Source organism: Centroberyx affinis, unplaced genomic scaffold, assembly GCF_046629955.1.
Source record: "Centroberyx affinis isolate AG114_WGS23_722 - 3 ecotype Tasmania unplaced genomic scaffold, CSIRO-AGI_Caff_v1 ptg007153l_1, whole genome shotgun sequence".
NCBI classification, from domain to species: Eukaryota; Metazoa; Chordata; class Actinopteri; order Beryciformes; family Berycidae; genus Centroberyx; species Centroberyx affinis.
In genome coordinates this window covers 10,936-34,341 of record NW_027283622.1, presented here as the reverse complement: position 1 = coordinate 34,341, position 23,406 = coordinate 10,936, and the positions used below count along the sequence as shown (strand labels likewise).

At 41.2% G+C, this 23,406-nt stretch overlaps 1 protein-coding gene across 1 annotated transcript; it reads left to right on the top strand.

Annotated features, from left to right (window-relative positions):
• Positions 1 to 654: 654 nt before the first annotated feature.
• On the top strand, positions 655 to 23,175 carry LOC139639346 (zinc finger protein 512B-like). The gene is made up of 16 exons (XM_071513430.1): positions 655 to 837; positions 2,748 to 2,880; positions 4,496 to 4,551; positions 4,809 to 4,867; positions 7,229 to 7,809; positions 8,404 to 8,493; positions 11,413 to 11,526; positions 12,330 to 12,454; positions 14,242 to 14,328; positions 15,108 to 15,203; positions 15,968 to 16,135; positions 17,204 to 17,401; positions 18,077 to 18,178; positions 19,317 to 19,379; positions 22,078 to 22,176; positions 22,393 to 23,175. The coding sequence occupies exons 2-16, from the start codon at positions 2,781 to 2,783 to the stop codon at positions 23,173 to 23,175; spliced, it is 2,721 nt and encodes a 906-aa protein (XP_071369531.1). The 5' UTR covers positions 655 to 837; positions 2,748 to 2,780.
• The last annotated feature ends 231 nt before the right edge of the window (positions 23,176 to 23,406 follow it).

Here is a 23,406-nt window from a genome sequence, read left to right as displayed (position 1 = left end):
ACTTTGATTCAGGAGTTATTAATTATTTAAGCCTTCTTTTTATATACTTATTCATATATTATGTCAGGTTTTTTTGTAATAAATAGATTTTTGTACCATATATGGAAGCCCGTTTCCACCACCTGTAAAAAGAAATCCGGCACAAAACTTTTTTTTTCCATCAAGTGAGATTATTTCTCAATATTATGACTTAGTATCTCATAATTATGATTTAGCATCCCATAAATATAACTTAGCATTTCATAATTAGTCTATGAGATAGTATCTCATAATAATGACTTAGCATCTCATAATGAGATAGTATCTCATAAATGTGACTTAGCATCTCATAATTATGATTTAGCATCTCATAATTATGAGATACTAAGTCATACCATTGAGAAAAAAATCTCACTTGATGCGCCAGATTTTTTTTAACAGGTGACGGAAACGGGCTTCCATAATCATGGAAAAATGTTTGTATAATTTAAAAATAATAATAATAATACTACATAAAATAAATGAAAAATGTCCCTAGCAAAAAAAATACGATATTTCCGACAACCCCTGAAGGCAGCAGGAGATGCGGCTCTTATTTGTTCTCTCCAGCAGGAGGGCGTTCCGCCAAGGAAGGTATACATACAATATGGTGAATTATGCTGGTGTTTGTGTAGATTTTGAGAAAGCTTAGTTTTAGTCCGTTAGTTGTTGTTGTTGTTTTTTTTTCTTACACTTCGGACATAGGCCTTCCTTTAGGTTAGCCTCCCTGATGGTATCACTGCCGGGGGAAAGGCGAAGGAGGAGGCCAGGCTGGAAGACATGGAGGCTAACCTTGCAGAGGGAGTGGACGATAGGACGGTAGGCTCTCACCCATTTCTTTCCTCCTTTAAGAAACAATGGCTAGCAGACAGGCTGCTACCCTTCGTGTGTAAAACACGGCTTGTTAACGCCGGTTGTTACGCTGCCGCTGCTTTCCCACAGCGGTCGGACGTGTTTCCCTGTCCGTCGTGGTCTGAGGGGAAAAAGCAAATGTGTGTTTATCCACAGACAATGATGGTGGTTGCTGGGTTGAAGCCTCTTCGCCTCAGTACTGGAGCGGGGTTTGAGGGGGTTCACCGGACTAAAAAACACCACCGAGTTTACGTTACAACATGTTAGACATTTTCCGCCGTTACTTACTGGCTTTGACAGCTCTGTTTTGCTTTCCATCCATTAAAGCGGTGGCCTTCCACACAACATGTTATGCACACATGTCCAAATGACAAGCATGATGGAAATACAACAAACACGCACTCTTAACAAAACGGGTGCTATACAGTTCGAGAAAGCGGTTCTTTAGGCTTTTACCCTATAACTCCTTTTTGGTGCTGTAAAGAAAGAAAGGTTCTCTATAGCACTATGCCCAGAAATGGTTCTACATCCATTAGACCCCCTTTTACAATGTATTAAATGTTCCAAATCAGCCGTATTAAAGGAACTTTTTTTGGAAACCGTACTGGCTTCTTTATTATGATTTTACAGGGTTTGTTTTTTATTGTAACAAATCAGAAGTTTCTTTCAGTCATTGTGGTTCTATATTGCACCACTACCCTAACCAAAGAACCCTTTAAGAACTTTCTTTTTTCTGTGTGTAGCTGTGTTATTACTATTAGATGCTCTGGCTCTATGTGGAGGCCCTAATGCCTTTATTCTTGTAGTAATAATAATAATAACACTGTATTGGCATAGGTCCTTTCTGGACAAAGTTAGTGTTATAAAATTACGCTTTTACAATTACCATCATTGTAATAAAGTAAGAAAGTTAGGACTTGAACAGTAATAATATTGTCATAACAGTACACATTTACTTAAAAAATAACACCTTTCAGCATTTCAGTTACTGCTAAGCTTCTTTTTAGTCATTTGTATTTAGTGGATCATGCATGACTAACTTAGATTTCCCAGTTGCAAATTGTCTCTTATCTCCAGAATGTCAGCTTTTCAGGAACTAAGAAAAACAGCCTTGTTTTCAGCCTCTCCACCTAAGGAGTTTTTCAAAAGGGTTTCATAAGCCCAAGAGGTAGAACTTTCTCAGCCCATAGAGGACCATGTAATCCTTCAGCTGAAGTGAAAACATGAAAATCACCTAAATTTGAGTTACAAGGTTTTCACATGACAACAGCAATCACCTTTTGTCGTACACATACACTGTGGAGTAGTCAAAGGAACTAAGACTAAACTTAAACAATCCATAATAAGCTTGGGCCAAGGCATGTTATCGCTTTAAAAGTATTCAGTAAATTCCAGATGACAAAGAGCGTATACAGGGAGTTACAAGAGTCAATATGGGATGAAATAAAGGTTTCCTCAAAGTTAAATAATAGAACTGACCTAGTTTTGGATATACTGTATTTCTTAACCAATAGAAACAAAACCGAATAAGTGTTTGGACTCGAGTCTCAACTTGACCAGGTTGAATTTTATCGTGAATTTTAGCCGTTAAATTCGAGACGTCCAACATTTTAAGTACGCTGAAAAATCTTTTTACACTATCTTGGCTATTTGTGTCATTGGGTTTTAAAGACACAGATACAGTTGTTTATCATTAAGAAATGGAGTAGATATCTATAAATTAGATGTGACCAAGTGGGACCATATAGAGAATATAATTGGACCCAGGATGGAACCTTGAGGTACTCCACTGCTACATTTTGCTGTGCATGGTATAGAACTAAACAAGGAAACAGAACATTTTATATTTTGTAATGTTTTCTCTTCTGTGTTTCCAGTGGTGATTTGTAAGGTGTGTTGCCCCTCCTACAATGGACCACACACACATTGGCGGGGATATGTCACCTTTGTATGTGCCAAGGAAGAGAAAGTCTGTCCAGTCTCAACCAAAAAGTGGTGTGCCATGTCCAGGTAAAAACAAACAAAAAAGCCTACTTTATTGGGGTGACCTTGTAGCCTAGTGGGACTCTACTAGACTTTGATATTTTACTCCAGAATCCGGCTAGTTCCGATGGAACCTGACTGACACTGCAGGTTCAGTATTCAAGTATTGCTCAGGTTTGAGTTCAAAGGTTCTGTTGAAAAATACAATGTTCAGCAAAGTTCTGTGCTATTGATCAGTTTGCTTCACCAATGTTTTACCCTCAGGCTTGGTTTGCATTTGAAATTTTTTCAAATTTTTTTTTTCAGTTTCTGGCTGAACTCTTCAGGCCCTAGTCAAAGCTCTACAGCATTTATTTGTATGTTGTGATGAGGGTTTGACTCAGCATAAATCATTCTATTTATTTTATTCTATTTTCTTCCCTGTCTGACTTTCCTGTTCTACCTGAGAAATACTAATGCTGAGGAAGGGTGGATCTCTCTCCTTGTAATAACAACTACATGTCACTACATTGACATAAATGGTTTGCTAAGTGGGTCCCCCAAGGGTCCTTGATGGTGTCTCAGGGGCCACAGGAAAATAATGAATTGCATAATTTCATTATTTCTTTTTAAATTTAGCAATTAATTAAATTAGAAAATTAAATGCCAACTGCCTTTCTGTCTGGGATTGTCAGGCATTTAAAAGTTTGTTTGTACACATTGAAGTAGGGATCATGTCATTTGTCAGTTTCTGAGGCAGTTGCTATGTCCATTATGTAAAGGATAATACATGGCGAAGTGATCATCAAACAATTGTAATGGATGATGCAGTGAAGAAATGCACCTATAAAAACAAAACTGCTTTGTAAGCACTATCTAGTACCATAAATATGTACATTTCTATTTCATAAATAAATTTAGCCACTGCAATTGAAACCTGCTCATGGAGATATAATTTCTACCTTGAGCATTTTGAAGGCAACCTGAAAAGCCATTTATTCAATTCATTATATGCCAGTGTACAACTGAAAATAAATAATAATTATAGTAATCCCACTAATATAAGTGGAGAGCGGTTTGTGTGTTTGTGTTTCCCACCATGGAGGAGAGGAGAGGAGGAGACAAGGACATGAGAGGAGAGGAGAAGAGACAAGGAGAGGAGAGGAGACAAGGAGAGGAGAGGAGAGAGGAGAGGAGACAAGGAGAGTAGAGAGGAGAGGAGGAGAGAGGAGTGGAGAGGAGACAAGGAGAGGAGAGGAGAGCAGACAAGGAGTGGAGAGGAGAAAGGGGAGAAGAGGAGAGGAGAGAGGAGAGGAGACAAGGAGAAGAGAGGAGGAGAGGACAGGAGAGGAGACAAGGAGAGGAGAGGAGGAGGTTATAAATTCTAGTAATAATAAATATAAGTACAATGATAAAACATTGGATAAATGGATGAATACAATGGACATCCTCCAACATTGAGAATAGTTGAGAGTATTCAGGGTCGTTGTCATTGTGAAAATCAGCAAAGTTCACCTTACATTGTATAGAGTGTAATGTACACCCATATTATCCTTAATAGAGGTAATGAATACCTGAATGCAGGAGACGTCATTTTTTGTTATGAAAACTATGCAATACTGTGTTTTCATGATTTTAAATTAATTTTGATCTTTTCCAACAGTTGTTCAGCGCATGCCAGATAGAGCCTGTGAATTGAGTGTGATTGGACATCCTAAGGTGAGAATGAACACATGCTACATGTATATATCACATGCTGTCTTTTTTTTTACATGCTTTGTCTTGTCTACCAAGGGTTTTGTCCAGGCAAATTTAAGCAGCCTGTTTTACTGCCATCCATCAATTATCAGAAAATGCTACTAATAAAACAACGCGTGGATGTGGTTGTCCATTTCCTGGTTCTAATACTCAAAATCTGTTAACTTTATGCATACCGCTGGATCTCTACTTCACAGTTCTGTACTTGAATGTTTTAGAATGACGAGTCTCAAGCCCAAGATGCTCTAAAGATGAAAAGAACTTATGGTAGAAAAAGGTAAGTGAATCTCATCAGTCTGTCACAGTTGATTTATAATGGGGCCTCATTGGGCCTGTCATGCAAATTCATCCATATATTGCTTAATAAAAGCAATATATGGATGAATTTGCATGACAGGATTCTCAGTATAGTAATAAATGTGTCTAACGATATACATATCATTGTAATAAATACATTATGGAGAGAGAGATCATTTTGGCCCAATATCTCAGTATATTTTAACTTGTTCTGAGGAAAAAACCCATCATTGATAAAATGAGCATGTGTCACTTTGTAAAATGTCAGAATATACAGGGTACACATGTCACTAAAGCTCCTTCCCCACACAGGGTCATCCCTATGTTCCCTCATGAATTTTTTTCCCCATCCAAATTAGGCCCGATGTTCCCTCTGCCCTATGTTCCCTCAGCCCCATGTTCCCTCAGCATCAGAGGGTTAGGGTTAGGGTTAGGGTTTTAGGGTTAGGGTTACGGTTAGGGTTAGGGGCTGAAAGGGGCGAAAACATTACCTCATTGGCGGAGGTTCTGATCTGAGGGAACATAGGACTGAGGGAACATAGGTTTGAGGGAACATAGGGTTGAGGGAACATAGGGTTGAGGGAACATAGGGTTGAGGGAACATAGGACTGCGGGAACATAGGGCTGAGGGAACATAGGGCCGAGGGAACATAGGGCCGAGGGAACATAGGGTTGAGGGAACATAGGGCCGAGGGAACATAGGGTTGAGGGAACATAGGGCTGAGGGAACATAGGGTTGAGGGAACATAGGGCTGAGGGAACATAGGGTTGAGGAAACATAAGGCTGAGGGAACATAGGGTTGAGGGAACATCGGACTGATGGAACATAGGGTTGAGGGAACATAGGGTTGAGGGAACATAGGACTGATGGAACATAGGGTTGAGGGAACATAGGGTTGAGGGAACATAGGACTGCGGGAACATAGGGCTGAGGGAACATAGGGCCGAGGGAACATAGGGTTGAGGGAACATGGGGTTGAGGGAACATAGGGCTGAGGGAACATAGGGTTGAGGGAACATAGGGCTGAGGGAACATAGGGCTGAGGGAACATAGGGCTGAGGGAACATAGGGTTGAGGGAACATAGGGCTGAGGGAACATAGGGCTGAGGGAACATAGACACACTCCCTTTCACACGTGTGTGAGTAGGAGCCGGTGTCGAAATGCCGGTAAATCAGTTCCACCAATTTCACTGCTCAATTGTAACATTACTGGTAAAGTTCCATATCGACTGTGTGAACAATGCCGTAACATTAACGGCACAAGCACGCACAACGTTAGGACGCTCTGTTGTCAAACTGCAGGAGGGAAATACAAAGCACTATACAACAGGCTGTAGCTTTACGTTTTTGACGAATATGTGGAATTGGACGTGGAATTAAGAGACCGGAGTCGAGGCGGACGAAGAGAATAACCCGCCATGTTTTCAAACTGCAGGGACTCCGGCGGTTGAACGTAATTTTCCGGGAAATGACAACAGTGGAATTTAGCGGTAGTTAAAGAGTTACTGAACCCCAAACCCAAATCTGTGGTGAAGGGCTGACACCTAATGGTGAAAAGTAGGGTACTGCACTGGCCTTCTCCTATTGGCTGGTCTTTGTGCCAGGTGATGTTACCACCTGTTGTACTCTATAGATGGGGACATCACAGGGCACAGAGACCAGCCAATAGCAGATGACCAGTGCAATACCCTACTTTTCACCATTAGGTGTCAGGCTTCACCACAGATTTAGGTGGGGTTTAGTTACTCTTTAAGGAAGGTTGCCCAGTGTTGTGTGAATGGTAGCATTACGTTAAAAAAGGCGGAAAGGCATGTCTCTAATGAGGTGATGACTAGTGTCTCCAAAATGTGTTGAGAAGGCCGCATTGTCATGATGACTTTGGTTTCACTTTCTGTTTCTGGGCATGTGTAAAGGCATTGTGTCGTGGTGTAAGGCCCATCAGATGGGAGTCTTTGTTTCCTCCTGCTCAAACACAAAGCTTAGCTGTAAGCGTCACTTCTCAACAGAGAGAACAAGAGGTCATAGGGCGCGAGGAGCCTTACATCATTCACATTGCTTTTGTAATTTGTAAGCTATCTAATTATCATCAGCTAGCTAACCTGAAGTAACAAAGGAGATGTCTTTACTTGCTCTTGAAGAACAGGATGAGGAGCGCATTCTGAAACAGAGGACGTGGGTACATGACGTCCTCCTAGAGAGAACAGAGAGTTTTATCATCTCGTTCAAGAGATCCATCTAGATCGAGCCTTTATCAAGGGCTATTTGATCAATTTATGATCAACTTGTTTCATATGCATCATTTTAAATAATAACATAGAATTTTTGTTTTTAACCAATCAGGTATGAGGACCTCCAGAGTGTTTCCATAGGGACGGTAGAATACCCAACCACCAGCTGTTCGGTCATGTCATCGGGCGGTTTGGCCAATGGGGCGGACCCAGGTTCCTTGGCCCCGCCCACTGCGAGGCTGCCTCCGAGGCTTGTGGCAAAGGATGTCTGGCCTCAAGGCCCAGAGGCCAGCAGGGAGCGACCCCAGCCTCAGGACCAGACCTGGACCCCCAGCAGGGACCGAGGTCCTGAGGCCTGGGCAGCGGGTAGAGATCGACCCCAGGAACAGGTCTGGAACTCAGGCAGAGACCGAGGGGGACACTCCGGTCAGGACCAGACTTGGATTGCAGGCAGAGACAGGGCCCATACCGGACCAGAGCAGGCCTGGGCGACGGGCCGGGACCGAGGCCCCGAGCAGGCCTGGGCTACTGGGAGAGACCGAGCCCAGGATCAGGCCTGGAACCCAGGAAGGGATCCGGGAAGAGACAGGGCCCCTTCAGGGCCGGAGCAGCCATGGAGCACCAGCCGAAGCCAAGACCAAGCCTGGAGTAGCAGTAGCAGAGACAGAGGACAGGAACACGTCTGGAGACCTGGTACTTATTCATACACACTGGCTTGTATTAGTGCTGGGCGATTTGACTTAAAATTGGTATCACAATATTTTTGATATGCCTCGATATTGTCATGTTAAAAAATATATATATATATGAAAATACTTAAACACTAAGTTGATTCAATAGCAGAGCCATTAGAATTGTAAACTAAAGCTTTTTATTGCAAATCTTTATGAATACTTTTGCCTTTGCATTAACCAAAATGTAACTCAGGTCTGAATGTGGTAGGCATTTGAACAGTTAAGACAATTTTGTGTAGAGCATCATACCATAGAACTTAAAATGAACCTGAGTTAAGTGCAAAAACAAAAATAAATTGTGGCCATCCTAGACAATATGATTCTACAGAACATATAGAAATATAGAATTCCTGTAATATGGGATTTGTGGGGTTTTTTTTGTGTGCATGTGTGTGTGTGTGTGTGTGTGTGCATGTTGGGGATTTTGCTTGCATGTGTGTGTGTGTGTGTGAGTGAGACGAAAAATTGAGATGGAAATAGACCATGCTTAGATATTTGTTGGTTTGATGTTGTGGAGATTGATTCTATTCTGTATGTATGTGTCACTTTCAAGACTTGACGATGAAGAAGGTCCAGAGAGCGGAGATGGAGCGAAGCCCACCTGTTATTAGCTTCCCACAGCCGCCAGAGGGTAGAGACTCTGGTGAGTTACCATATGCAGTAGTCTGATATTGAGTGGGGTGAGGCACATATCACACACTTCACAGTCTCCACAGGTTTGAGCCTGGCAGAATCTTTAGTGTATGACAAATTCTCTTGCTCTCCTCTTGTTCTTGTTACTGCACTGTAATCTGTCCAAAAATGTAATGTCATAAAAATCGCTGTAGGTGAAATCCAAATGAGATATCCTCCATTTGAAAAAAAATGACACGTACACAAATGATTTATCGCACAAAACTAAGTTATGATTCTTTTTAAAGGATGGTAGATAACTGAAGCCAATTTTTTTTTTTTTGTATTTTTATTCAAAATTGATACGACATTTTGCAACAGAATTATTCAGGTGGTGAACAACACTTTATCAGTTAGCATATGAGTAATGGTAATGGCTAAATGACATTTGTAAATCAGTGTTGAAAGAGTTGTTTTGCAGTGTGCCCACCGACATCAGGGAACAGGACTGTACATCTGTCCTAATAAATCATTAACTGGATTGTGACAGCAGTGCTTGGCAGCAATGCTGTCAGACACCATTATGTTTCAATAGAGCCTGTTGAGGGGCCATTACTGGCAGTACTACTGTTAGGCCAGTAGGGGGCACTGTTCAATTTAGTTTCAGTGGCAGTGCTACTGTTTAGCCAGTTGAACTTAGTTGAATGTAGGCGTACAATGGTTAATAAAGTTAAATGGTTGTTTTTTTTTTTGTTTTTTGTTTTTTTTCTTTATTACATAGTTCAAATATGGGGGATGACATGTGACAAAGATCTTGACCAGATTTGAACCCATTCTATGCTTAGACAAAAGCCCAAACAAGTACAAATAAAAAGGACATCGGGCTACATTTGGGTACATGCCAGGGTGGAAAGAGTACCAAAATATCCTGCTTGAGTAGAAACATTTACTTGAGTAGCTGAAATTTTACCAAAGTATGGTATTATGAGTCCAAATACCCAAGTAAAAGTAAAATAATAATGGCTTCAAAACATACTCAAAAAAGAGCATGAGAATCCAAGTCAGTTGCAGTAATGAGAGTAATTGTAATCTGTTACTTCCACCTTGGGTATCTAGTAAGAATCTGAAGTGGAAGGTAGTTTTTGGTGTTAATGAAAAAAATCAAAAGGCCTTTAATCCATTGGCTTGCTCAGTGAACAGGATAAAAAAAACTTAAGAACCTTCATCCTAACGTTATTCTTATAAGCGTGGTACATATGAAATATTTAAAAAACAAACCTGACGATAAACATTGATCAACCATCACATAATTATCTCAGTAGGCAGTCTAGTCAAAGTCAGTAAGTCACCTAGTTGGACACCAGAGGGCAACAGTGACACAGTCAACTATAAGAATGATAGAAGAAGAAACAAGTGCACATTCTGCACAGTCCTACGATGCATTTGTAGCAATGACATATTGACAAAATTAGTTATCAGTGTATTTGAATGTGATTTCAGCTCTCTGCCCCCTTAGTTGATCAGCTACCTTTCATCTCTTCTATGGAGAATACAGTAATGTTAGGAAACAGTTTACTACATATTACGTACATAAAAGCACTGCTTATACAACAATGTGGCTTATTATAAAATGTCAGGCTATGTGTTGTCTTACCATCATCAAAAAGATTTAGCTGTATGTATCGACATATATTACTGTATAGCAACAGTCTGCAAACTAATACTGCATGAAGAAACCAGAAGTTCTCCTGATTGAAACGATCTGCATAAGAAGAGGATTATGTGAGATTAAAATCACAGCTAAATGTTAAAATTCATAGTTTAATGGGCTTAAAGATTTTTACGATTTTTACTGCCCCATAACACAAAATGAGCATAATGCCTTTCTCTGGGACACATTCCCACAGTGATTGTGTTTGCCGCATTTGAATGAGCCTTTGAGCTTTTTTTATTGTTGGCTGGGTGATAACTATGAACCTACTTACCTCCCAATGTAGGACTTATTTTGAAACTGATATGGTGAATCTGGGAACACTTTTTGAAGGATTTATTTTCTTGTATCCTCGGTTCAAAGCTTCCAAATCCCTGGAATTGACCTCAAAATCATGGGCATGATCACAGTTTCTGCAGATTGTCTGATACTGTCCAAATGCAATGGAAATCAGTGTTGTAGGACTATTAGACAGCAGCACCAGTCAAGCCAAGTGAAATGTATTTCTAGAACACATTTCATAAAATGATGCAACTCAAAGTGCTTCACAGACATGATGAAAAAAACATCAAAGAGAGATAAAAACAGTGAACGTGCAAATGTATGTAAAAAAGATGTTTTTTTATTTTCTTTAAGTCATCGAGGGCAGTGGTTCTCAACCTTTTTCATATCAAGGACCCTAATTTAGTCCACATTAGAGCCACGGACCCCCATTTGATGGGGCCAAATCTGAGAATATTTTTATTGTTGGATATGATTTTGTCCAGAATTCCATGCTGTATTGATATATTGTAGGTAGAGAGATAACAGTCAAACTATGATCAAAATAATCATTCTTCTACATTCTCTAATTCTGTAAACTTCTTGTAAATGAAGTAATGCTGAAGTTTAGCAATTGATACATTTTCTGGGGACCCCCTGGAAACCCCTCAAGTACCCCTGGTGGTCCCCGGACCCCATGTTGAGAACCACTGATCTATATATATATGTATGTATTCATGTGCATATGTGTGTACATGTGTGTGTGTATATATATACTGTATGTGTATATGTGTGTGGGTATTTGTATGGATAGCCATATATGTATATATTTTCTTATGTTTTGGAGGAAATCTTTAGAGATGGTGTATGTTTTGTACCAAAAACCCCAATAAAAAAAAAAAAAAAAGTATTTTAAAATTGATTCTGGAGCTGATTAACAGCCGGTATAAAACTAACCACCTAATGTATACGTTCCAGGTTCAGATGCAGTCAGTGTTGGTGGTCTCCAGAGCAGCCCAGAGGCCCAGGCCAACGAAGATCAGAAACCCCCGGTCCTCACCACCAAGAAGGAGCCTCCTACCTACCCTCCAGGTGAGGGAGGCCAGTCGGAGGAGCAGCCATCACCCACCGGAGCTCAAGTTTTAGTAGAAAAACCATGTCCGCGCTCTGTTTGTCTGTCTACGAATAGTCTTTAGTTGACAAACTATTTCCCCCAGATGAGAGATTGAATAGAGGAAGACGGTTTTTGTTCTTGCATAAAATTAAGAAATTTAAGACTCATATCTCATATCCAATTTGTAAAAAGATCAGATGAACCTTGAATGATCTGCATGGGGAGATTGAGTCATTGCAGCAGTCACATAGTAATAGGATACAGCAAATATCTGCCATACTAAACACTTTATTGGTGTCCTTGTACGAAATTTTCTCACATTGCCCATTTAGAATTTCATTAGCTATGTTCAGTCAGGAATAAGCTAATTTTGCCAACTTGGTTTGTTTATTTTGGTTTTTAAATTAATCTTCAATCCAATTCCATGTACTATTAAAATGTGTTAAAAAGTCTTAATTTGGCTTCCTGAAACCTGCAGATAACTGATATTGGAATTTAATCCTTTTAGGTATTCTTAGGATTACCGACCGCTGGTGATATATTCTATACACCGCTGTACTATCCACGTTTATCAACAGCAGTTTATCAATGACAAAAACCTATACATTGTATCTTTAAACAAAAAATTGCAGTGTCAATTGACTGAACTCAAAGTGAATTGACAAAATTGACAAAATACACAAGGAGTTCTGACGGGCTGCTACCCTCTTAAGGACTACGATATACTGTAGCTTTGTGTTAAAGAAGCAACAGCCTGTTTTTATGTGTTGACGTTGACCAGGCAGTCAAGAGGAGCGTTGGCAGCTCCAGATTGTGGCCAAAGGCAGAGTCACCTGTCCGAAATGTAAAAGCGTCAGCAGGAAGACTGTGGAGGGGCTGAAGAAACACATGGAGAACTGCCGACTGGTGAGTACTCAGGACTAGGTTTACCGATATATTGGGCTGATATTGGTGTTTTATTAATAATGGGATCTGGTCCAGCCAGTGTTGTCCACTGATATGATGGATATGATGCAGTTTAATCGATAACATATTATTGTACAGTTGATCAAGACTACACTTTCTGACCAGATTCCACGCAAGTATGCATGAATATGTTTTAATATTATAGAGTTTCTACCCTGGCAACAATAAAACTGTTGGGGAAGAACTGAATACTGCTTGGCATGGAAAGGGTCAAATTGAAGGATGTTGAATATCAGCAGAAAATATCGTCAGCTTCAGTCCAAAAATAATGGTATTGGCCATTTTGGTTGAGCTTGGTAGGGCATGCTAGCTCCATTGTGGTCCAGTACACCTTGATGCATAGAGAAAGGCACTAACGCTACCAGGGAAGGGGTTTGACTCAAAACAGGGCCACTCATGCAAAAAAAAATAATGCTTAAAAAACATTTGAGGATACTACTTAAAAAACATTTGAGGAAAACATAGGCTGCAGGGGCCACTGCAATACCATGGATGCAAGATAGATGCTCACAGCTGCACTAGTCCAGATTTTTATTCTAAAAATGCAGCTGTCTTATCAGCCTAAATCACAAAGTGGGGATGCAACAGAGAAGAGCATCCCATCCCAACTCATTGAGGCGCTGTAGATTCACCCTGTTTGCCCATATTAAATTCTGGTGTCAGTATGGTCACTGGTTGGAAATCTTCTCCACACAGGAGAAGACAGCAGTATTAAATTAACAACGAGAAACACCCAAGAGTGAGCTAATGAAGAGTTCAGATCTATGATGATGGGTCACGCCATGTGTGTTTGGTGTGTCTTATGCTGTCCTGGCACTGACACTGCAAAGGTTAGGGGTTAGATTCCCACTAGAGACAGAGCTTTATGTAGGAACTCAAAGAGCTAGATGACAGAGCTTTGTGTAGGAACTCAAAGAGCTAGATGATAGAGCTTTATCTAGGAACTCAAAGAGCTAGATGACAGAGCTTTATCTAGGAACTCAAAAGAGCTAGATGGCAGAGCTTTATCTTGCAACTCAAAAGAGCTAGATGGCAGAGCTTTATCTCAGAACTCAAAAGAGCTAGATGGCAGAGCTATATCTAGGAACTCAAAAGAGCTAGATGACAGAGCTTTATCTAGGAACTCAAAAGAGCTAGATGGCAGAGCTATATCTAGGAACTCAAAAGAGCTAGATGGCAGAGCTATATCTAGGAACTCAAAAGAGCTAGATGACAGAGCTTTATCTTTACCCTGTGTGATTCTCATCCATCTGTGGACCTAGAGGAGAATCTATGATTCTCGTCTGCCTTAGGCAGTGAGATCTGACGTAAATATCAGATCAAGAGTAGAATCAGGAAGGACAGGGGATAAGAAAATTCAAGAAAAAACATATGGGTTCACTCACAACATGCATCTTAAAGTGGGAGTATTTGTTGTGTTCTTTTATCTATCTATTTCACTTGATTTGAACTGCACTAGTTTGCTTTTTAAGTCTTTTATCTTTTGGATGTCTTGTCTGTACTTTTGCACTTTTTAATTGTATATTTTTTACCTTTACTGTATTTTTTTATTACTCTGTAAAGCACTTTGAATTGCCTCCGTGTATGAAATGTGCTATACAAATAAAGCTGCCTTGCCTTGCCTTGCCTAGAGCCAGAAGATGATCCACTGAGGGTACTGTAAGGATCTGTGGTGAAAAGCATCCACCAAATGGCAGATACCATGTAACTTGAATCTTTGTATGCAGCAACCCTTTACCTGTCAACACTGTGGGAAACAGCTGAAGTCTTCAACAGGGATGAAGTACCACATCATGGCTGACCACAGCCACTTGGTAAGACCAACTTTCACTGCTCCCTGCTTGTCTTACCTTCCTCCTTTTCTCAATTTTTCATGTTGGGGTTTTTGTTTTAAACTCAGACGCTCTGACGGCAGCAATGTCATGTAGATGGACAATTTGTATACATTTTGACTTTGATCACAGTCATGACCACAATTCTGTTTGTCTAATCTTGAGTATGACCACACTTAGTTTTGATGCCTTAAACAAAAAAATGTTATGCTTTTATTTGAATCCATGGATGCTTTGTCCATCTCTGTGTGTGGTATTCAATCTTGTAACCCCCTAGCTCCATTACAGCCATGAAGTGGAATGCTTCCTTCAAAATGAAAGAAAGGTGCTTCAGTGTTGTGTCATGTTCTTATCGCCGAGATTCAGTTCTCCATGGCTGACGCGGACATTCCTCTTCATATAGTGCACTGAAGTAATGATATAGTTGATACTGATTGTTTTCTGGTCTATTTCCTCACATAGAAATCTGACCATGAATGGCAATCCAACTAGGCTATGAGGTTCAATTTTAAAAAAGGCCAAAACATTTGTAGTTTGGTTCAGCTCAGCTTTTCTTTACATTTGTACACATACTAAAAAAATACCAAAGCAATCCTCAGCTATATCAGCACGTTGATGAATCTGGTCCAATGGTGCAATTTTCCCCTCTGCTCCTCTTTCAAAATAAAAGTACAACACAACACCACACATTCAGTGGAGTTTTTGAGGGTGAGTCTTTGGTGTTTTGTCGTTGTTTTAACTGCCTCCGTTTTCTCTCCTAGCCCTCACCAGATGCCAATGACCTGGATGATCGTGCCATCAAAGACAAACTGCGCAAAATTCTGAAGAGACTGGGCAAATTAAAATGCTCCAAAGAGGTGAGCTGTGCTCATTTGTGCAAGGATTAGAGTGTTAAATCAGTTTGCTGATATATTGGACTGATATTGAGCGTATGAATTGTTGTATTGTATAAATTAATACCTTAGTTAACATGAACACCATTAGTAAATGATTACCAGACACATTAGTTAACTGTTAATTAAGGGTTAGTTAATGCTTATTAAGCATTAACTAACCCTTAATTAATGTGCCCTTATTGTAAAGTGTTACCAATTTTTGTGCAAAGCTGCAGTCACAGTTCAAAAGCAAAGCATGAGCTTTTAACAGCTTACATTGCTGTGTATCCGACCGCAGTGTTGCAATAACTGGTGCTATACTTTGAAAAACCAAAAAATCCATAGAAAAAATCATTAGAATTCATAATCCAGACATGTCAGCCACATAATCTCAGGAGAAAATAGTGAACTAGGTACAGAGGCAAATATTCTGCAACCAGCATTTTATCTGCCATCGTAAGTTTTCTCGTATTTATTATGTACTATGCCATTTTTTTTTTTTGCTTGTAACTGCTGAGATGTGGATTTGCATGGGATTAATATCACCAGGGACCAAAATCTAGCAGGTAATTTGTAGTGGAATTTGTTACGGGAAATGTTAGTCCACGTGAAAAGTGCTTCTGACAAATTCAACTCACTTTACATGTATTCCTCATTTCCTTTGCTGTCAGATGAGATAAGAGGAGATGAATCTTACTCGATCCCCATGGGGTAATTGGGCAAAATGTGCTTGTTTTCCACCTCAGGGCTGCCACGCTGGCTTCACCAGCATCATGGGCTACCTGTACCACATGAAGAAGTGCGGGAAGGAGGAGTCTGAGCTGGAGAAGATGGTGCTCAATTGCTCGCACTGTGGAAAAGCCTACAAGTCCAAGGCTGGTCTGGAGTACCACCTGAAATCAGAGCACGCTCCTGTGAGTGATGTGTTATATTGTATTGTATTTCATCGCCTTATCCATGTTCACGAAGGAAAACGTGTGTTTTACAGTGCATCATGAAGCACAGTAGATTAACTAGTCATTAGGAGTGCTCACGATCACAGATGACAACTCAACTAGCCGAATCCAGTTATCATCAGCTAAAAAGTTCCTCTGGTAGATGTATAACTTTAATGCAAGTAATAAGCAACAGAGTTTACAGGCTACAGGCATTCACCCAGTAGAATTTATGAATACATAAGCGCAGATTACCGCTTCCACTCTTTTAGCGCTAACAGCCTCTGGAGATCATATGCATGTATTGTATATATTGCATTCATAAAGGCACACCGCAAAAAATACCACCTCATCTAACCAAGCGGTAAGTCAAATGTTGAATTCAAACCTCAAACACTGTATGAAAATAGGTTTTAATACTAAGTATATTTCACAGTCATATTTAATTGTGTCATTAGGCATTATTATGACTGAAAACATATGAAAAACTGCTTTTTGAATAATTCTGAAGCAATATTTTCAACTTGCCGTTGAAATCTATCTTTTAGAGATGACATTGTGTTAAACACATGCCTGTGCTTTACATGGATGAAAACGGCACGGATGCATTTCCTCACTGGATGTACTTTGCTGATTTATAATCACACTAACCGCACTAATATTGTCATAATATCACAGTTCCAGTCAGAAATCGGGGCATTATGCATAATGACATTCTCCTGATTATAAGTGGGCAGCTGTTGTGCTTGCAGAGGAACATTCCAAGTAGTTTTGTGACCTTTCTCTGAAAATACGCTTTGACAGGCACTGAGTTTGCATCATCAGGTAATCTGGATACATAACGTGTTGATTGTCATTGGCTTTCACCTGGGCGACACCTGACAATAACCCCACAGAAACATGACTCTGCTCCTGTAGACATAGATCTTACAGTGCCCAGTAGGTTCAGCAATACTCTGTACATGAGCAGATATTGTATGCGTTTTCAAGCAGTGGATATCTCAGTTTGAGGTTAAAATTGATCTTCTCTTCCCTCCCATCATCCAGACGCCCCAGCAGAGTGAGGAAGAGGAGGCGCTGAAGGCCCAGAGGGAAGCCAACCCGGAGAGGACGGCCAGCGGCAGGGTGCAGAGAGCCTCGGCCCAGGTGGCCAACTTCCATCTGGCTGAGATTGCCAACAATGAGTTGCCCAAGGACTGGCCCAAGAGGAAGTTCCAGTCTGACCTGGTGCCCGATGACAAAAAAGTAAGAGGAGATTTAGTTTACTTTTAATTTATGTATGAAGTCTGAAAAATCCTATCCATAAGGTCCTCTGTCTACAGCATAACCAAACACAACAACATAACTACCTCATAGGTATTTCACATATACACAACAGATTATTAGTAGTAGTAATACCAGCAGTAGCAGTAGTAGTAGTAGTAGCAATAGTAATAGCGGTAGTAGTAGCAGTAGTAGCAGTAGCAGTAGTAGTAATAGGAACAGTAGTAATAGTAATAATAATAGTAGCAGTACTAGTAGTAGCTGTTGAAGTAGTAGTAGTAGCAGTAGTAGTAGTGGTAGTAGCAGTAGTAGTAACTGTTTTTTAACTAACTAATTTATATAGCACTTTTCAGACGAGAAGTCACAAAGTGCCTCACATGATAAAAACAAACAATATAAATAGTATAAATAAAAGAGCATACAAAATTCAGGTGATTCAATACAGCACGAGCTAAAAGGTAATTCAATGCAGATTAGAGCAGCATCAGTAATTGTGAAAAAAAAGTGATTGAAAATATATAGCCTTTGTGTTGATTACAGCAGAAGTGTGTACAAGGCCAAATAGACACAGACATATATGAGTGAGTGTGCATATATAAATATATTATGCAAAAATAGACTCTTTGACCTCCTCTTTGTTCGTGCTGCCCTTCCTAGCTGAAATATGCCCGACCAGGCCTGCCTGCCTTCAGCCAAGAGGTGCTGAGGAAGTGGAAGAATGAGGTGAAACTGCAGAGGAAAGTCCAGTGTCCCAACCAGGTAGGAAACATAACTACTGTCATGTCTACAGATTAATTGGTTAAAGTAATCATCAGCGCCATTATCATATGCCTGAATGTTTGTTTTGCTACTCTCTGACTGATTTAAAGGAATAGTTCACCCAAAAATGAAAATTCTGTCATCATCTACTCCTCCTCATGCCAAATGAAACACAGGTGAAATGTGTTAGTCCATATAACACACAGTGAGGTTGCCAGCACAACTTGGTAGCAGCCTTCTCCAAAACAACTGAAGTCAATGGGGACCTGTTCTTTAGAGTTCCAAAACAAACAGCCAAACAATCACACTGTGAATAGAAAGACCTATACACCATTATTTGTTGCAAATCAATCAGCTGTAGTTAAGATTTGCACTAAATTATGGTGTAAATATACTGTAGGTCTTTTTTGGAACTCTGAAGAACTGGTCCCCACTGACTTCAGTTGTTTTGGAGAAGGCTGCTATGGAGTTGTGCTGGCAACCTCCCTGTGTGTTATATGGACAAACTTCACCTGTGTTTCAACTGGCATGAGGGTGAGTAGATGATGACAGAATTTTTGGGTGAACTATTCCTTTAACACAATAGTGGTTCAACCTATAGCCAGTTTATGAAAGCTTTTCCATTTGGTGTTCTAAAGATCCGGTGTCCGGTCTTTTCTGGGAAAAATCCTCTGGCGCACAGGAAGGGATGTGTTTCACATTTCCGATTTGTTTGGAATAAATAGAAGAACTGAGTAGTTTGCATGAGCAGCGATTGCCTCCATGGCCTAACAGACAAAGAAAAGAGCGCCACCTACAGAAACTCAAACTTCATCAACAGATCCAATCCAATCCAGGGAAAAGGACAGACACACTGAAGGACACACTGTTTGATTAACAAGTGATCTCTGGGAAGTGCAGTGCAACAACACCAGATGGAGATGGAGACAAAATTAAAAAACGAAGGATATTGTGGATTATCACTCTGAGAGAATGATATTTATTCTGTCTAGCCTTGGGTTGAATCTTTCTGTAACTCATAATTCATAAATCCTCATAAAGCATCAGTGATGGTTGGGGAGTTGGGGATATTTCTAGTTAGTCTACGTAGTCCACTACTATAATGTTGTTGATGTAACTTATGTTCTATCTTCCTCAGGGCTGTGGTTGCACCTACACCAGTGTCTCTGGACTGAAGGCCCATCTGGGACTCTGCACAAGGGTAGGACATGAGTTTCTTTTTTCTCTGAACCAGAATCAAAATCATTTTATTGTCTAAGTCCAATAAATGTACATGCGTTTCTCTTAATGAAAGGACGTAAAATTAGACCAGTATTTGTTGTGAGACACTGAACATGTTCAAAGAGAACATCCTTTCTTGGTCTTGAGGGTGGTGGTTCATAAGTCGGTCATTCAAGTAACCTATGTAACCTATTCACCAATGTCTTCTTAAGATAGATCTTAAGAAATGACATAAGAGGGAAATTTAGGAAGTTCTTAAGAAGGCTCTTAATATCTCAATATTTTCTTAGTAACAGTCTCATTTCTTATGAATTTCTTTAATTTTCCAATTTAACAACTTCTCAAAATAGGGCCTGAATTAATTCTGGTTAATACACTTTAGGCTTACTACCATTGAGGCCAGAAGCCAAGGCTAGGAGGCAACCCAAAGTGCTTCCATCTACAAAACAATTGAGTAAAAACCTATTTAGGGCCACTACAACTGATGAAGTATATTTTTTCTTTTTTTTTTTTCTTAAGACTAAAGTTGGCAAAAAAAAATGGCACTTGAGAAGGTTTTTTTTTCTGAAGAGGGTTCTCTGAATCCGGCCCCAGGTTTGAATCGATGCATTTAGATGTCATAACTCAGAATGACCTAAGAACATATTCTGATTATGAAAGTCCTGGTTAAGGTGCATAGCATCCTCATATTAAACAGCCATGGAAACATCTTACTGCTTTCACTTGTAGTACTTAATATGACAATGACTACTGGGTTCATCATTTCTTTCTCCTGTATTAGAAGTAAGCTACCACTACTCAGTCAAAGAAGGAGGGGGAATATTCTGTTAACGGTCGATTTATTCATGGTAACAGGGAGACTCAATCACAGAGGATCAAAGGTTCATGGAAACAGATTAGCCTCAATGAGACATTAACCAGGACATGACCAGTAGCCATGTTACCTGGAATGGAAATGTAGCCATTGAAGTGGGTAGCTATGTCTTTCTCAATCTCGGAACTCATCATCTATCGGTCTGACGACGATTAGACTCTAGGGGCGACGGGTAATATTTCGGGGTTTCCGGTGGAGCCAGCGGACATCCAGGCCAAGACTTCCTCTTCTGTGTGCCAGTCATTGTTTACAGTCCGATTAGCAACTTGAGACACAAGAGTCGAACGTTTCTCCACACAATACACAAACATTGATACTTTTTGTAGGTGTTTTAGGTCCAGACGACATTTCGGCTAATCTCTATAAACAGATATCTGCATATGAGACTCCATTCTCGCGTCTCAAGTTGCTAATCGGACTGTAAACAATGACCGGCGCATGAAAGAGGAAGTCTTGGCCCGGATGTCCGCTGGCTACACCGGAAACCCCGAAATATTGGCCGTTGTCCCCAGAGTCTAATCGTCGTCAGACCGATAGACGATGGTTTCCGAGATTGGGTCTTTCTTGGACACAGAAACAATGGTGGATGTTTTGGAGTTGATGTGAACTTTGTTTGTGGACAGGGATTAGTTGAAGAAGCTGGGTGGCAGATGGTCCCAGGTGAGACCCCCATCAGGCAGCTTTCTAGATGCCACTAAAAAAGTGTGTTCACTTTCTCCTCAGTAAGGAGAAATCTGAATGCTGTAGGACAGTTGGGTAAGGGGGGGTTGGGGCCTGAAGAGTAGGAAGGTCTTGGGACTTAAGATTGTAGGACAGCAAAGGGAGGAGTGTAGGAGCTCTGGCTGTTGCTGAGAGGTTGGAGGGGGTTGAAGGACCTCCAGCGAGTAGGTTGAGATGATTGAGATGGAAGTGTGGGGGAAAGGAGTGGCTGAAATGCTCTATTGGTTGAGAGTCTTTGAAAACAAACTGGTTCTCCAGTGTGGCTCCGATGGCCTGATTGAGCTGGGTTCTGGCCAGGTGATATTCACTCATGTGGGCTTCTTGACTTTCTTGTGATTCCTGAGTTCCTTAGTAAACCTTGGCATTTCTAAGCAATGGTTTTTTCAGTATACAGGCTTGCTCGCAGAAATTGATACAGGAGCTTACCGTATATCAATCTCGGAACCCATCGTCTATCGGTCTGACGACAATTAGACTCTGGAGGCGACGGCCAATATTTCGGGGTTTCCGGTCTGGCCAGCGGACATCCAAGACTTCCTCTTCCATGCGCCGGTCATTGTCTACAGTCCAATTTGCAACTTGAGACGTGAGAATGGAGTTGGAGTTGAGAGACAACGTCTCATATGCAGATAGAGAGATTAGTCGAAATGTTGTCTGGACGTAAAAAACTTGTGAAACAATCCGGTCATAGACGTCGTCTCTCAACTCCAACTCCATTCTCACGTCACAAGTTGCTAATCGGACTGTAAACAATGACCGGCACACGGAAGAGGAAGTCTTGGCCCGGATGTCCGCTGGCTACACCGGAAACCCCAAAATATTGGCCGTCGCCCCCAGAGTCTAATCGTCATCAGACCGATAGACGATGGGTTCCGAGATTGACCGTATATATGTATGTGTCATTATCACTGGTTCTCCAGTCTAGCCCAAGTATTACAACATAAAAAGATAACCATAGATCATTCAAAAATTTTCTATAAAAACATCTTATTTTGCATTCATTATTTTATAACCCCAATGCAGATGCAGTGGATAGTTTGTTAATCAATGTATGGCTCTTTTATTCTCTCTGCTCCCATTGCAGGGTGACTTTGAGGCTGGGAAATACAGATGCCTAATCTGCAATAAAGAGTTTAACTCAGAGAGTGGCGTGAAATACCACATCAATTCTGTCCATTCACAGGTAATGACCTACTTTACAACAAATGTCACTCAATTCCTTGATTATGATGATTATTTTCTGTGTGTGAGAGAGAAAGACGGGAAGAGAGAGTATGCAAGTGATATTGGAATAAAGCAACAATTCATTTGTCAAATTTATTTTCTACAACCATCTGTGAAGTATTCCCCTTCAGAAGTGCTTGACCTTGTCTTGTATTTCCTCTCCTTGTGTCAACAGGATTGGTTTGTGACAAACAAAAAGGCCTCCAAGAAGTTTGAGAAGTTTCTCAAAAACCAGCCCAAGGAGTTCGTCCACAGCGTGGACAAGCAGATCATAGAGCACTATCACCAACACCACATCCACCACCACCTCCAGCATCACCAACAGCATCACCACCACCATCAGCAGCACCAGCTCCAGCACCAACCCCTACAGCAGCCACTGCAGCCTCTGCATCACCTCCAGCACCAAGCCCAGCTCCTCCACCCAGAGCACCAGAACCTCCCTCCACAGATAGATCCTCAGCTCCAGCAGCCGCTGCTCCATTACGCCCCTCTAGAGCCACCCGTGGGACCCATGTGGGTGGATATGGACCGGAGAGGAGCCGTGATAGGAGCGGAACAGGCCCCGATGGAGATGGGGATGGCCGCTATGGACAAACCCGGAGGGGAGAGCAGTGGAGCGGCAGAGGGGAAGAGGAGGGAGAAAGGGGAGAGAGGAGGGGAGAGAGGCAAGGCCGACGGGAAGAGGAAGGATTGCTTTGCGTTCGGCGCGGGTGGCGGCGGTGGCGGCGGTGGCGGCGGTGGTGGTGGTGGCGGCGGTGGTGGCGGCGGTGGTGGCGGCAGTGGCGGCAGCAGCAGCAGCAGTAGCAGTAGCAGCAGTAATACTGGCAGCTCGTCCAGCGAATCAGAGGTGGAGCAGCAGGACAGACAGAGACAGATTGACCAGTGGAATCTGAAAAGGCCTGGCATCATGGAGGCCAACCCTGAGGTTGCAAAGCGACAGAGGAACAACACCTAAAAGGACCCTTCGGTTGCTAAGCAGCCAAAACCGGCACCTACACATGACACCTGTCTTATTTACTTCCCTCATCACTTCCCCTTAACTCTTCTCCTTCACCAGATCTGATTTTTTTTTTTAACATACTGGTGGAAAAAGAAAGCACCGGTTGTCCGTCCACCCCGTCCACACCTGATTGGTTTGTCACATAGAGGAAAACATTCTTGTGTTCATCATTTTAAACAGACAAGG